Source organism: Globicephala melas, chromosome 16 (assembly GCF_963455315.2).
Source record: "Globicephala melas chromosome 16, mGloMel1.2, whole genome shotgun sequence".
Classification (NCBI taxonomy): Eukaryota; Metazoa; Chordata; class Mammalia; order Artiodactyla; family Delphinidae; genus Globicephala; species Globicephala melas.
In genome coordinates this window covers 31,573,098-31,589,526 of record NC_083329.1, presented here as the reverse complement: position 1 = coordinate 31,589,526, position 16,429 = coordinate 31,573,098, and the positions used below count along the sequence as shown (strand labels likewise).

Genomic DNA, 16,429 nt, shown 5'->3' with positions numbered 1-16,429 from the left:
TCCCTTTATATCTACAGACAGATTTCTCAGAATTTCTCTACCCAGTGCCTCTAACGCCTGACCACTCTGACCCATCTAGCTGTAATCAAGCATCCACTGTCTCTCTCTACGCTACAGAAACGGTGGGTAAAGCAGGCAGAATCCTATTCTCACGGACGAGAAGATCCCCGTTCTCCCCCCTCTCTGCCTCCTTCATGCACAAACTTGAGAAAGAACATTTTAAATGAAGTCATAAAGAGGCTTTCCTTCTCTCTTAAATAACTGTTTCTTTAAGTGACAATGTTTCAAGTCTGCTGGAGAAACAAGACAGATGATGCGGGTCTTTTTTATCAACAGGCTTGCAGTCCAGTCCCCAGCAGAGAGCTGCACAGTAAGCCCGTCATCTGGGATAGAACTGGGGCTTGGCACCCCTGCTATGGGCTGCCCTGTTCCTGCTGGGGGAGCCACGAGGACGAAAGCACCGGTGTGTTGTGAGGGCCGTTCCGTGGAGAGCTCCCTTTCTCCATCAGGCTCATCAGTATAGGTGCCCTGGCCCCGCCTTCAGGAATATTACCCTAAGCAATGCACACACCTAAGTCTACGCTTAAAAGTTGTACCCATATAATAGTTCTGGCCTCGCTGACCTGGTGGAGGGAGGGGTGGTAGAGGGAGAGACTTACTCCCCTGGAGTTTGGACCTGGGATCATACCCCTCATCATCTTCAGCTCAGAGCTGCACCCAAGTATCACGTGTCTCTTTGACAGCTGTCAGAACTAGGCCTGCTGCCTACTTTTCTCTCCTGTGTACTGCAGGGCATGTCCTGGCCTGGCAAAGTGCTGAGCATGGGTGGGCAGCCTGAGAGGGAACCTCAGGGACATAGGTGGTGGCAAGCAGGTCAGTCCTACCAGGCCAGACTAGCATGAATGAAACTCCTGATCCGCAGTCTGTATCAGTAGAGGAGGGTGGCGTGGCTTGGTGCCGGGCAGGCAAGGGTCATTCTCGCGGCAGGCAACTGGGTCACAGCAGATCAGGGCTGATAAGCTTCAAGAAGAGGCTACATCTATGAACAAGGTGTGTTTTTTCGGCAGCGTGACATACGGGATCTTAGTTCTCCGACCAGGGATCGAACCCACACCCCCTGCGTTGGAAGCACGGAGTCTTAACCACTGGACCACCAGCGAAGTCCCTGAACAAGGTTTTAAGCAAGTAAAAGCTCAGTCATATCCAGTGGGTTCTGCACCGAGGAGAGCTCCATGGGGTCCAGGGCTTTTCTGGGTTTCCTATTCAACAATGCTTTCACCCTCCTAGATTGACCCTATCTTTCTTGAGGGCATTTTTTTATGTGCTGCAGTGTATTATACATTTTAGGGTCCATATGAAGGACTAGAAGGCCTTGATTAGTTAAGAAAAATCCATGGCTTCTGGATGGGTAATCTCTTCCCATCTTCTAAGGAAACTTTAGGCTTTAAGTCTCAAAGAAAAGACATCTCCTCCTGTTAAGGATGAGGGGATACCGAGGTATATGTGTATGCAAATGTGTTAGGGGGAGGGGGTTGTCCATATTCCTCAAAGGTGCCATGGGTCACACTCCAAGGGAGGAGAAGCCCTTTAGCTTTTCAGCACCAGAGTCCTAATTCTCAGTAATAAATGAGGCTGTGTTCCAGGCCTGAACAGGAAGGAACGCTGACATGGTTTCTATCTCTCTTCCTGGTCTTCCACTTCCCTCTGTTTGTATTTCTATGCTTTTTCACTTTGCCTTTTTAATTTTTTTTCTGCTCTTCTGCTTATCATGGTCAGTGAACATGGGGTTCCAGAAAAATCTGGATACAAAGAAAAATCTAGGGATAAGATCAGAAAGTGCCTCCTTCTGTGAATGAGTCTAATGAGAATAAACAATAACATCAACAATAAAAATACTGAAGCGAACATTTACTATATACCAGGAACTGTGTTAACTATTCATGTACCTTATACAGAGGCAGAGGATATATGAAAGGACAAGTGTAGGCTCTGGAGTCAGACTCCCTGGGCTGGAATCTCAACTCCTTCACTTACTTGCTGTTATCTCATTGATCTCATAAGGTTGTTGTAGGGAATGAAATGAGTTAATGCATGAACAAGGATTGGCACAAAGTAAACCCTCAATAAATACTGGCTGGTATTATAAAAAAAGTGTTAGCTATGGGCTTCCCTGGTGGCGCAGTGGTTAAGAATCCGCCTGCCAATGCAAGGACACGAGTTCAAGCCCTGGTCTGGGAAGATCCCACATGCCACGGAGCAACTAAGCCCATGCGCCACAACTACTGAGCCTGTGTGCCACAACTACTGAAGCCCATGCGCCTAGAGCCCATGCTATGCAACAAGAGAAGCCACCGCAATGAGAAGGCTGTGCACTGCAATGAAGAGTAGTCCCCGCCTGCTGCAACTAGAGAAAGCCCATGCACAGCAAGGAAGACTCAACACAGCCAATAAATAAATAAATTTATTAAAAAAAAAAAAAGGGTTAGCTATGCCTATCATCATCATCATTGTTATCATCATCTTCCTGAATTCTCATGAGTTAAGACTCATGAGTTAGGTATTATTATGAATTAGTTATTATTATTATTAGCTTCATTTTATAAATAAGGAAACTGAGGCTCAGACAAGTTGAGTAACTTACCACCATTACCAGATTGGAAAAATGGCCACAATACTTGAAGCTTCTCCCATTAACAGGTGGAGTCTATTTTCCCACTCCTTGAATAGGGGCTGGCCCTATGACTTGCTTTGACCAATAAAATGTAGCAGAAGCCTAACTCTGTGTAAATTCTGAGCTTAGGCCTCAATAGACCTTATCACTGCCATGCTTGCTGTTCTTGGGAAGCATCATGTGAAGAAGCCACAGATAGCTTGCTGGAAGATGAGAAGCCATGTGGAACAGAGATGATCTATCATCCCAGCAGATTCTCCCCTGGCCCTCAACAATCAACCCTGAGCCAATGGAGAGCTGACAAGGACACAGAACCACTGTGTAGCTGAGCATGGTCCAAAATGCCAACTCATGGAAATGTGACCGAAATCCATAGCTGTGGTCGGTCACTAAGTAAGTAGCAGAGATAGTTTTCAAACACAGGGAGCCTAGTTCCAGACCCTGAACTTTTAAACTTTACACTCTTCTTTACATGAATAGGAAACAGATTTTTCCAATGATGATAAGCTTGATTAGCTGATAAGCATGTCCTCTTGCAGTAAGGTTTTGAGACAGACTGTTGATAACATTTAGGTGTTATCAAGAGATAGGCAACTCAAAACATCATAAACAGTCTTTCAACAAATGGTGCTGGAACTAGACCTCTAGATGCAAAAAAATGAACCTCGACCTAACCATCACAACTTATACAAATATTAACTCAAAATGGATCATGGAGGGAGTGCTGGCTACCCAGAGAGGGAGGGAGCAGGCAGACCCCAGCTCAGAGCAGCTGTCTGGACACCTTGAGTTTTGGAGTGGGGGGCGCTGGCTACTGTGAACTTGGACCCCATCATGGTAGCCTTCCTCAGGATGCTCTTTCTTTTGTCTGCCCAGCCCTGGAGTACAGTAGCAGCAGAGAATACTTGCTTCTCTGCAATGTTGTGTTGATTCATGGAAATTCTGATAAGAAAACCTGTGAGCCTTGACATTTAGAGCACATCACTTTCTATGGTGTGAACTGTGCCATCACTGTGAGGGGTTAAAAAAATTGGGGGACTGGCACTTCCAGTCAAACCATCATGTGTAGCAGCATTCTTCATCAAGGGTCTTGGTGCTCTGGCCGGGTGTCAGGCCTGAGCCTCTGAGGTGGGAGAGCCGAGCTCAAGACACTGGACCACCAGAGACCTCCAGGCCCCACGTAATATCAATCGGTGAGAGCTCTCCCAGAGATCTCTGTCTCAATGCTAAGACCCAGCTCCACTCAATGACCAGCAAGCTACAGTGCTGGACACCCCATGCCAAACAACTAGCAAAACAGGAACACAACCCCACCCATTAGCAGAGAGGCTGCCTAAAATCATACTAAGTTCACAGACACACCAAAACACACCACCAGATGCGGTCCTGACCACCAGAAAGACAAGATCCAGCCTCATCCACCAGAACACAGGCACCAGTCCCCTCCACCAGGAAGCTTAACAAGCCACTGAACCAACCTCACCCACTGGGGGCAGACACCAAAAACAACGGGAACTATGAACTTGCAGCCTGCGAAAAGGAGACCCCAAACACAGTAAGATAAGCAAAATGAGAAGACAGAGAAATATGCAGCACATGAAGGAGCAAGGTAAAAACCCACCAGACCAAACAAATGAAGAGGAAGTAGGCAGTCTACCTGAAAAAGAATTCAGAGTAATGACAGTAAAGATGATCCAAAATCTTGGAAATAAAATGGAGACAATACAAGAAACATTTAACAAGGACCTAGAAGAACTAAAGAGCAAATAAACAATGATGAACAACACAGTAAATGAAATTAAAAATTCTCTAAAAGGAATCAATACCAGAATAACTGAGGCAGAAGAGAATGGATAAGTGACCTGGAAGACAAAATAGTGGAAATAACTACTGCAGAGCAGAATAAAGAAAAAAGAACGAAAAGAATTGAGGACAGTCTCAGAGACCTCTGGGACAACATTAAACGTACCAACATTTGAATTACAGGGGTCCCAGAAGAAGAGGAGAAAAATGAAGGGACTGAGAAAATATTTGAAGAGATTATAGTTGGAAACTTCCCTAATATGAGAAAGGAAATAATCAATCAAGTCCAGGAAGTGCAGAGAGTCCCATACAGGATAAATCCAAGGAGAAACACACCAAGACACATATCAATCAAACTATCAAAAATTAAATACAAAGAAAGTATTAAAAGCAGCAAGGGAGGGCTTCCCTGGTGGCGCAGTGGTTGAGAGTCCGCCTGCCGGTGCAGGGGACACGAGTTCGTGCCCCAGTCCAGGAGGATCCCACATGCTGCGGAGTGGCTGGGCCTGAGCCATGGCCGCTGGGCCTGCACGTCCAGAGCCTGTGCTCTGCAATGAGAGAGGCCACGGCAGTGGGAGGCCCATGTACCGCAAAAAAAAAAAAAAAAAAAAAAAGCAGCAAGGGAAAAGCAACAAATAACATACAAAGGAATCCCCATAAGATTAACAGCTGAGCTTTCAGCAGAAACTCTGCAAGCCAGAGGGAGTGGCAGCACATATTTGAAGTGATGAAAGGGAAAAATCTACAACCAAGATTACTCTACCCAGCAAGGATCTCATTCAGATTCGACAGAGAATTTAAAACCTTTATAGACAAGCAAAAGCTAAGAGAATTCAGCACCACCAAACCAGCTTTACAACAAAAGCTAAAGGAACTTCTCTAGGCAGGAAACACAAGAGAAGGAAAAGACCTACAATAACAAACCCAACACAATTAAGAAAATGGGAATAGGAACATATATATCAATAATTACATTAAATGTAAATGGTTTAAATGCTCCAACCAAAAGACACAGACTGGCTGAATGAATACAAAAACAAGACCCGTATATAAGCTGTCTACAAGAGACCCACTTCAGACCGAGGGACACATACAGACTGAAAGTGAGAGGATGGAAAGAGATATTCCATGCAAATGGAAATCAAAAGAAAGCCGGAGTTGCAATTCTCATATCAGACAAAATAGACTTTAAAGACTATTAGAAGAGACAAAGAAGGACACTACATTAATGATCAAGGGATCAATCCAAGAGGAAGATATAACAATTGTAAATAGTTATGCACCCAACATAGGAGCACCTCAATACATAAGGCAAATGCTAACAGCCATAAAAGGGGAAATTGACAGTAACACAATCACAGTAGGGGACTTTAACACCCCACTTTCACCAATGGACAGATCATCCAAAATAAAAATAAATAAGGAAACACAAGCTTTAAATGATACATTAAACAAGATGGACTTAATTGATATTTATAGGACATTCCATCCAAAAACAACAGAATACACAATCTTCTCAAGTGCTCATGGAACATTCTCCAGGATAGATCATATTTTGGGTCACAAATCAAGCCTTGGTAAATTTAAGAAAACTGAAATTGTATCAAGTATCTTTTCCGACCACAACGCTATGAGACTGGATATAAATTACAGGAAAAAATCTGTAAAAAATACAAGCACGTGCAGGCTAAACAATACACTACTTAATAACCAAGAGATCACTGAAGAAGTCAAAGAGGAAATCCAAAAATACCTAGAAAAAAATCACAATGAAAACATGACGACCGAAAACCTATGGGATGCAGCAAAAGCAGTTCTAAGAGAGAAGTTTATAGCAATACAATCCTACCTTAAGAAACAAGAAACATCTCAAATAAACCACCTAACCTTACATCTAAAGCAATTAGAGAAAGAACAAAAAAACCCCGAAGTTAGCAGAAGGAAAGAAATCATAAAGATCAGATCAGAAATAAATGAAAAAGAAATGAAAGAAATGATAGCAAAGATCAATAAAACTAAAAGCTGGTTCTTTGAGAAGATAAACAAAATTGATAAATCATTAGCCAGACTCATCGAGAAAAACAGGGAGAAGATTCAAATCAATAGAATTAGAAATGAAAAAGGAGAAGTAACAACTGACACTGCAGAAATACAAAGGATCGTGAGAGATTACTACAAGCAACTCTATGCCAATAAGATGGACAACCTGGAAGAAACGGACAAATTCTTAGAAATGCACAACCTTCCGAGACTGAACCAGGAAGAAATAGAAAATAAGAACAGACCAATCACAAGCACTGAAATTGGTGATTAAAAGTCTTCCAACAAACAAAAGCCCAGGACCAGATGTCTTCACAGGTGAATTCTATCACACATTTAAAGAAGATCTAACACCTGTCATTCTCAAACTTCCAAAACATAGCAGAGGGAGGAACACTCCCAAACTCATTCTATGAGGCCACCATCACCCTGATACCAAAACCAGACAGAGATGTCACAAAGAAAGAAAACTATAGGCCAGTATCACTGATGAACATAGATGCAAAAATCCTCAACAAAATACTAGCAAACAGAATCCAACAGCACATGGAAAGGTTCATACACCATGATCAAGTGGGGTTTATCCCAGGAATACAAGGATTCTTCAACATACGCAAATCAATCAATGTGATACACCATATTAGCAAATTGACGGAGAAAAGCCATATGATCATCTCAATCGATGCAGAGAAAGCTTTCAACAAAATTCAACACCCATTTGTGATAAAAACCCTGCAGAAAGTAGGCATAGAGGGAATTTTCCTCAACATAATAAAGGCCATATATGACAAACCCACACCAACATTGTCCTTAATGGTGAAAAACTGAAACGATTTCCACTAAGTTCAGGAATAAGACAAGGTTGCCCACTCTCACCACTATTATTCAACATAGTTTTGGAAGTTTTAGCCACAGCAATCAGAGATGGAAAAAGAAATACAATGAGTCCAAATCGGAAAAGAAGAAGTGAAACTGTCACTGTGTGCAGATGACATGATACTACACATAGAGAATCCTAATGATGCCAGCAGAAAACTACTAGAGCTAATCTATGAATTTGGTAAAGTAGCAGGATACAAAATTAATGCACAGAAATCTCCTGCATTCCTATACACTAATGATGAAAAATCTGAAAGAGAAATTAAGGAAACACTCCCATTTACCATTGCAACAAAAAGAATAAAATACCTAGGAATAAATCTACCTAAGGAGACAAAAGACCTGTATGCAGAAAACTATAAGACACTGATGAAAGAAATTAAAGATGATACAAACAGATGGAGAGATATACTATGCTCTTAGACTGGAAGAATCAACATTGCGAAAATGACTATACTAGCCAAAGCAATCTACAGATTCAATACAGTCCCTGTCAAATTACCAATGGCATTTTTCACAGAACTAGAACAAAAAAATTATACAATTTGTATGTTAACACGAAAGACCACGAACAGCCAAAGCAGCCTTGAGAAAGAAAAACGGAGCTGGAGGAATCAGGCTCCCTGACTTCAGACTATACTACAAAGCTACAGTAATTGAGACAGTATGATACTGGCCCAAAAACAGACATACAGATCAATGGAACAGGAAAGAAAGCCCAGAGATAAATCCATGCACATATGGTCACCTTATCTTTGACAAAGGAGGTGAGAATATACAATGGAGAAAAGACAGCCTCTTCAATAAATGGTGCTGGGAAAACTGGACAGCTACATGTAAAAGAATGAAATTAGAACACTCCCTAACACCATACACAAAAATAAACTGAAAATGGATTAAAGACCTAAATGTAAGGCCAGACACTATCAAACTCTTAGATGAAAACATAGGCAGAACACTCTATGACATAAATCACAGCAAGATCCTTTTTGATCCACCTCCTAGAGAAATGGAAATAAAAACAAAAATAAACAAATGGGACCTAATGAAACTTAAAAGCTTTTGCACAGCAAAGGAAACCATAAACAAGACGAAAAGACAATCCTCATAATGGGAGATAATATTTGCAAACGAAGCAAATGACAAATGATTAATCTCCAAAATATACAAGCAACTCATGCAGCTCAATATCAGAAAAACAAACAACCCAATCCAAAAATGGGCAGAAGACCTAAATGGACATTTCTCCAAAGAAGATATACAGAGTACCAACAAACACATGAAAGGATGCCAAAATCACTAATCATTAGAGAAATGCAAATCAAAACTACAATGAGGTATCACTTCACACCGGTCAGAATGGCCATCATCAAAAAATCTACAAACAATAAATGCTGGAGAGGGTGTGGAGAAAAGGGAACCCTCTTGCACTGTTGGTGGGAATGTAAATTGCTACAGCCACTATGGAGAACAGTATGGAGGTTCCTTAAAAAACTAAAAATAGAACTACCATATGACCCAGCAATCCCACTACTGGGCATATACTCAGAGAAAACCATAATTCAAAAAGAGTCATGTACCACAATGTTCACTGCAGCACTATTTACAATAGCCAGGACATGGAAACAACCTAAGTGTCCATCGACAGATGAGTGGATACAGAAGATGTGGCACATGTATACAATGGAATATTACTGAGCCATAAAAAGAAACAAAATTGAGTTACTTGTAGTGAGGTGGATGGACCTAGAGTCTGTCATACAGAGTAAAGTAAGTCAGAAAGAGAAAAACAAATACCATATGTTAAGGCATATATATGGAATCTAAAAAAAAAAAGGTTCTGAAGAACCTAGGGGCAGGACAGGAATAAAGGCACAGAGTAGAGAATGGACTTAGGGACATGGGGAGGGGAAGGGTAAGCTGGGATGAAGTGAAAGAGTGGTATTGACATATATACACTACCAAATGTAAAACAGATAGCTAGCGGGAAGCAGCCACACAGCACAGCGAGATCAGCTCGGGGCTTTGTGACCACCTAGAGGGGTGGGATAGGGAGGGTGGGAGGGAGGCTCAAGAGGGAGGGGATATGGGGATATATGTATTATGTATAGCTGATTCACTGTTATACAGCAGCAACTAACAAAACAATGTAAAGCAATTATACTCCACTAAAAATGCTAAAAAAACAAAACAAAACCAAAATGGGTCATGGACTTCAATGCAAAAGTTCAAAATTTTTAGAAAAAGAAACAGGAAATCTTCAGGATCTAAGGCTATACAAAGAGTTCTTAGACTTGACCTCACATGTACAATCCATAAAATGAAAAACTGATAAACTGGACCTCATCAAAGTAAAAAAAACTTTCCTCTGTGAAAGACCCTGTTAAGAGACTGAAATGTCAAGCTACAAATTGGGAGAAAATACTTTCTAATCACAAATCCGACCAAGGACTACTCTGTAGAAGACATTAAAAAACTCTCAAAGTTCAAAAGTAGAAAACCAAACAATCCAATTAAAAATGAGCAAATGACATTTCACTGACGAGGATATACAGTCAGCAAATAAGCACATGAAAAGATGTCCAACCTCACTGGTCAATAGAGAAAAGGAATTTAAAACCACAGTGAGATATCATTATATATCTATCAAAATGGATAAAATCAAAGAGTGGCAACATCAAATGCTGGTGAGGATGAAGAGAAAGTGGATCACTCATACATTGCTGGTGTGAATGTAAAATGGTACAGCCGCTCTGCAAAAACAGTTTGCCATTTCTTATAAAACTAACTACCACATGCAGCTAACATACAACCCAGAAACTGAACTTTTGGACATTTATCCCAGATAACCAAAACTATGTGCACACAAAGTCCTATACACGAATGTTCACAGCAGCCTTATTCATAACAGACAAAAAATGTTAAACAACCAGTTGTTCTTCAATGGTGAATGGTTACACTAACCGTGGTACCCCCATACCATTAAATCCTATTCAGTAATAAAAATGAACAAACTGACAGACACAAGAACTTAGATGAATCTCCAGAGATTTACGCTGAGTAAAACAAGTCACCCCCAAAGGTCACATACTGTATGATTTCATTTATATAACATTTAAAAATTATAAAAATGGAGCACAGATTAGAGGCTGCCAGGGGTTAGGGACAGAAAGGAGAGGACAACTAGAAAAGAGAAACTTGAAGGATCCTATAGTGATGGAAATCTTATCTTGACTCTATCCACCCTGGTCAATACCCTGGTTGAGATACTGCGATAACTGGGGAAAGGGTATAAGGGATCTCTCTGTATTAATTCTTGCAACTGCAAGTGAATCTATAATTATCTCAAAATTAAACACTGAATTACAAAGAAGGAATGAAGAAAAATAGCGTGCAAAAAATCCTGGGGGATTAAATAAAGGTAACACTTTATCTTTAAAATTTTTTTTAAATTTTGAGTTATTTATTTGACATACCAAAAGCTGTACAAAATTAATGTACACAAGTTGATGAGTTTGCAGGTAAGTATACACTCGTGAAACCATCACCATAATCTATGCCATAAACCTATCTATCCCCTCCAAAAATTTCACTTTATTGATAAATACAAACACGACGTTTCACCAGTAGGCTGCCTCCTTGCTTACCGCCTTTGTCCAATTCTGCCAAATTACATTTTTTTTACTTTTTAAAACCTTGTTGAAACACACTTGGACCAAACCTCCCACATATTTATGTTTCCTACGGTACCTACAAGATCTGGAGAGTGTTGTGGATTGGACCCAGGGCAGGAGACGGTGGGTGAAGGACGGGGACCCAGAGCGGCAGACTCGACTCAACATGCTGCGAGGTGGTCACTGACCAAGGTATCTGCAGAATGCATTTTAAAAAATGAAGAATCAAAATATTAGACAATTCACTTTATTTTCGTCCACCTCCCCACACTGAGAGTAAAAACTTGACTCTCCTGCTCCAAACTCCCCTGTATTAGAGGAACTCCCACCTCTTCTACACATAGAAAAGAGAGAAAAAACAAATGGCTCCTTCCCAGGCTCTGACTCTATTCTTCCTTTCTTACAACCATCTTGGTTTTTTCTTTAAAATTAATTAATTAATTATTTTTTGGCTGCGTTGGGTCTTCGTTGCTGCGCGCGGGCTTTCTCTAGTTGCGGGGAGCGGGGGCTACTCTTTGTTGCAGTGCACGGGCTTCTCATTGTGGTGGCTTCTCTTGTTGCGGAGCGTGGGCTTCAGTAGTTGCAGCGTGCGGGCTCAGTAGCTGTGGCGCATGGGCTTAGTTGCTCCACGGCATGTGGGATCTTCCTGGACCAGGGCTCGAACCAGTGTCCCCTGCACTGGCAGGCAGATTCTTAACCACTGTGCCCCCGGGAAGTCCCAACCATTTTAGTTTTTATGTAAACAAATTGAAACTAAGGATTATGAATATTTTGAGTGACAAAAAAATCTTTAAGGTATAATGTTTACGTATTGATATTAAATCTTCACCACAATTCCTATACCATTAAGGAGTCTCCAACAGATCAAAAAACAGATTCAACATTCCGTAAGCAGCCATCTCCACCTTCCTGCTCGCACCTCCCGACAGAACTCTGAAAACCACATATTTGAAACGTCAGCTTGATCCTTGCTGACACAAGAAAAGGGAGGAAAGGTCGGAGGCTGCTGTTTTGTCTTTCTTCTTGCCGTCCACAGGAATCCAAAGCACACTCTTGAATCCCTGGGAAGGAGTGACAATGCCTGCAAATGGCTGACATCTGAAATGACCGTGGGCACATCTCTTGGAGGATGAGTACATACCTAGAAATCTCAGAGCTGAGAACATAGTGGCTGTGGGCATTTTCCCACGGTAGGTCAAGTTTTAGACAAAGATTAGTTTATTTCACAAATAGGTAGGGGGCTTCTTCATCTATCTATCTTCATATATACATATATATACAAATATATACACACACATATATATATATAAAAACACAGAGAATATGCCATTCATTATTGCAGCTGTTACACTACAGGGACATGGTTGTTTTCACAAGATAAGAAAAACACTGTGTGTTCTTTGCTTGCGGGTCTCCTTTTAACTTCTCTATGTATTGGTAGATATATTCAACCCTCTTAAACATGCCTCAACGTGCTTAAACATGCCTCAAAAGACTAGCATTTTGCCTCAAAGTGAAGAGAAACAAGGAATGGTTAATGCTCTTCAATTTATACTGCACAAAGGTACAGAAAGAAGAGAGAAGAGACTGGCAGGATACATCTGTTGTAAAAGATATGGCCTCTAATAGGCAATAGAAAGTGTTAAGTGCTCTCTGTTGACTTCAGTGTTTGTGACAGTATGGAAGGTCCCAAGAGAAAATTATTTGCATAACACTGAAGCATGATATGAGCCCATGATCTATATTTGCTGCTTTTACAAATTCCTTCAGTAATTATTGCTAAACAATTATTTACATATGAATTCTCCAAAATAACCCTAGAAGAGCCAAAAGGGTAAAATAATCAAATAGTGACACTAAAATTCTAATTCTATCTCCTTCACAAACTTTCCCCAGCAACTCTAGCATTAATTTCTGACTGGTTCATGTGCTACTGCTGATTTTCCCAACTAGATTATAAACTTCCCACTGACAGCATGGTAAACATGGGACACAAGGATTTTGGAGTTGGAGAGATTTAGGTTCAAGCTTCGCACTTGCTAGCTGTGTGCCTTGCTAGCTGTGGGTCTTCCAATCTTTCTAAGTCTCAGTTTCCTCATCTGTAAACTAGGGACAATAACAGTAAGGACTTCATAGAATTATTGTGAAAGAATGCATGGAATGCCTGGGTACAAGAGATGCTCAATAAACATCTGCTCTCCTCTGTCTGTCTTTCAGACACTAATGGTATCTTACAATGCATTTCTTTCTTTCTTTCAGGACCTGTCACAGGCACAAAGAATTCCATATCCTCTGATAGACAGATGTAATCATAAATTATATTTATGGACTGTTTACCTCTCTCTTATCTATGAATAACTGAAAGCTCTGAATGTTTAAGGTAAGTTATCAGGTTGAAGACTGATCTAGAAATCAGGCCTCCCTGCCTCTCTCATGGCCTCTGACTGACCCCTACCTCACTGCAAAGGATAGTTCATCCTGCCAGAATTTATTATGCCCTCAAAAAGTACACGGCTAATTCCAGGGAGCAAAGGTTATGTGTGTCTGTCTAGACTCCATGTCATCAAATGAAAAGTTTCCATGTTTTGATTCAAGACATTTCTCAAGTACCTTTTTACAGGTTCTAAATAGAAAGCCCTTATCTTTCTTACTTGAAGAGAGAACTGAACTTTAGTCTCAACAAACGTCGCCCAGAAACACAGGCTTGGTATATGGTTCACCGCCTCTAGATAAAGCTCACCGCCTCTAGAGCAGAGAAAGGTGATGGGGGAGGGGATGGATCTGGGCCCGCGCTGATGTGCCAGAAGGAACTCTTCACAGACCGTATGCCACGCTGCGAAAGGCGGTGGTGAGCGAGCTCTCCGGCTGCGGGGTGGGGGGGAATGGTTTTCAAGAGGGGATAACGAAAGCCCGGGCGGGCTGCGAGGGACTGCACACACACGCCCCTGAGAGTCGCCGTGTGGACAGTCACAAACAGGGTGAAACCCCACCACCCATGCAGGTGCACTGGAAGCTGGCTCCGGACTCCTGGGCGGAGAAGGGGTCCGCTGGGTCGTCAAGCCTCCACATGGATCAGTTCCTGCATTTGGATGTATCCGAGGGCTGCCACGGAGTTCGGGTGCCCGCAGTCCCCGCTGCGCCTGGGCCTCCGTGCCCGGGCATGTGGCGGTGCAACGCACTCTGGGCGGCCCAGCCCGCCACCATCCCTCCGCGCTCCCACACTCACTCGCGGGCCCGACCCGCCACCCTGCTGCGGCCGCGCGCCCCGGCAGCCCCCTCGGTCGCCCGCGACCCTGCGCACACACCTTCCCTCGCCCAAGCCCGGGCGACGCCTCAGCCCCCTCGGAGGCACCGGCGCCACCCCATTCCCGCCACTGTCCCCGCCATCCTCGCCGCCCGCCCGTACCTTCCTGAACGCAGCCGCCCAGCCCCGGCGCCCGGCCCGTACTACACGCGGACGGATTCTGGAGCCGACTTACACTCCCTTTTCTTCCGTCCACGTCCCGCAAGGATGACGTTATGTCCACAGCTTTGGAGTAAACCCAGGCCGCGCGGCCTCCGCTGTTGACGCGACGCAAGGGGCCGGCCCGGAGTTGCGCCGCGGCAATGGCGTAGGCGCCTTCTGAGAATCGGGCCCGCGCTCCACGTGGCGAGCCCAGACCGCTGAGGCCAGGCGGACGACTGGGGGGCGGGGGGGGGGGCGACGGGGCGGGGCTGGAGCGCTCTGGGTGAATGTCCATGTCCCAGGAGCAGACGGGAACTGGGCTGAAGAGGGTCGCCCATCGGGCCTTACAGGGAGGCAGAAAAGATGCCTGGATCCCTCAGCTGCTTGGTCGATCCCATACGGTGTGTTTGTCACTGTTGATCATCATATCCCAGGCACACCTCAGAAATATCAATCGGTTGGATCAATGTACACAATTTGAGGATCCCACAATCCAGGCAAACTTCTGCTGCCTCAATGGAAATATGTTGGCACTGTGATAAAATGATTTGCCCCCTAGTCGCCTGGAGATTTCCCCAAGTGTCCCAGCCCAACTCTCGTTCAGCAAGGGCATTGGTGAGACTACTGTAGTTTAAAATAGTTGTATTTAATCCCTGGCAACTGACACCATTCCAAAGGTGAATGCGGATCCACCCTTTAAATTAGATTTCAGACTCTCTCCCTCTGTTATACTTGCTGTGTTTTCCTCAAAGGGCACATTCCTGCATAGGCACAGAGGTAGTGCTGGGCACGCTGGGCACGTGGGGGGTTGGGGAGGGCAGAGCACTTGGGTGGAGGTCGGTGACGAGGAAGGCATCTTGCCCCTTGCGTAGTTGTCCCTGAGAACATTGCTGAGCCTATTTATTCATTCCCTCGCTCTTAAAACGTTGGCTACTTCATGTAGCAGGCATTCCCTAGGTTTGGAGGAAGACATCATCATCTCTCTAGATCAGTCCCTAGCCTTATGAGAAGGCAGACAGGTGAGCAAAAGATTACAGCACTGTGTGATTAATATTAGAGGAGGGGGTGCCCAGGGGCACAACAGGCAAGGCTTTGAAAAGAGCAGATATTCGAATTGTGCTTTTTTTTTTTTTTTTGTGGTACGCGGGCCTCTCACTGTTGTTGCCTCTCCCGTTGCGGAGCGTAGGCTCAGCGGCCATGGCTCACGGGCCCAGCCGCTCCGCGGCATGCGGGATCTTTCCAGACCGGGTCACGAACCCGTGTCCCTTGCATTGGCAGGCGGACTCTCGACCACCGCGCCACCAGGGAAGCCCTCAAATCGTGCTTTGAAGGACAAGAAGTAGTTCACGTATAAGAGGGGAGCAGGATCACAGGAGGAAGAGGGAATGGAATATGCAGAGGCAGGAGACACCCTATGGGGAGAGGCTGCATGTGGGACATGATAGATGGGGTGTTGGGTGGGGTAGGCGCATCTTGCAAAATTTCTGTGCCATGCTAAAGGTTTCAAGTTTTATCATCCTCAAAGTTAGAGAACCATGACTTTTAAAGTACTGGAGTGACATGATCAGATTTGTGTGTCTGAAATCAGTAAAGAGGGGTATAAGCTGGGAGCTTGGTTAGCCTATCGCAAAGGCCCAAGTAAAGAAATGATGACTGGGGAAAAGGCTCCAGTAGGGGGCAGGGAGCATAAAGGAGGGAGAGGTGACCTCGCTAACTCTTGAAAGGGGGAGGGTGAGAGACAAGGAGGGGAAGTTGCAAATCTGGTGGTGCTGCAGCACAGTGTTAGGAAATAGATGAGGGGAGCAATTCTTTTGGGTGACGGATGAGAACACCGAACACGTGTTAAGTTTTGAGCACTTTGGATTTAAAGTAGGGTAGGGGATACAAAAGAAATAAAACTGCCCTCCAGTAGTTTCA

The 16,429-nt window shown here is 43.6% G+C and overlaps 1 protein-coding gene across 3 annotated transcripts in view; it reads right to left on the bottom strand.

The window, feature by feature from the left end:
* ALDH18A1 (aldehyde dehydrogenase 18 family member A1) overlaps nt 1–14,666 on the bottom strand; it is a 46,994-nt gene extending 32,328 nt beyond the window's left edge. Inside the window, exons 1-2 of one of the 3 annotated variants that reach the window (XM_060286404.1) lie at nt 14,547–14,666; nt 11,148–11,263 (exon numbers count right to left, since the gene is read on the bottom strand). In XM_060286404.1, coding sequence (XP_060142387.1) covers nt 11,148–11,235 — 88 coding nt within the window. In that variant the 5' untranslated portion in view covers nt 11,236–11,263; nt 14,547–14,666. Of the gene's footprint in view, nt 1–11,147; nt 11,264–14,473 lie in introns of all 3 variants that reach the window. The other 2 variants (XM_030865157.3, XM_030865156.3) reach the window with 2 other exon arrangements.
* Between the last annotated feature and the right edge of the window lie 1,763 nt (nt 14,667–16,429).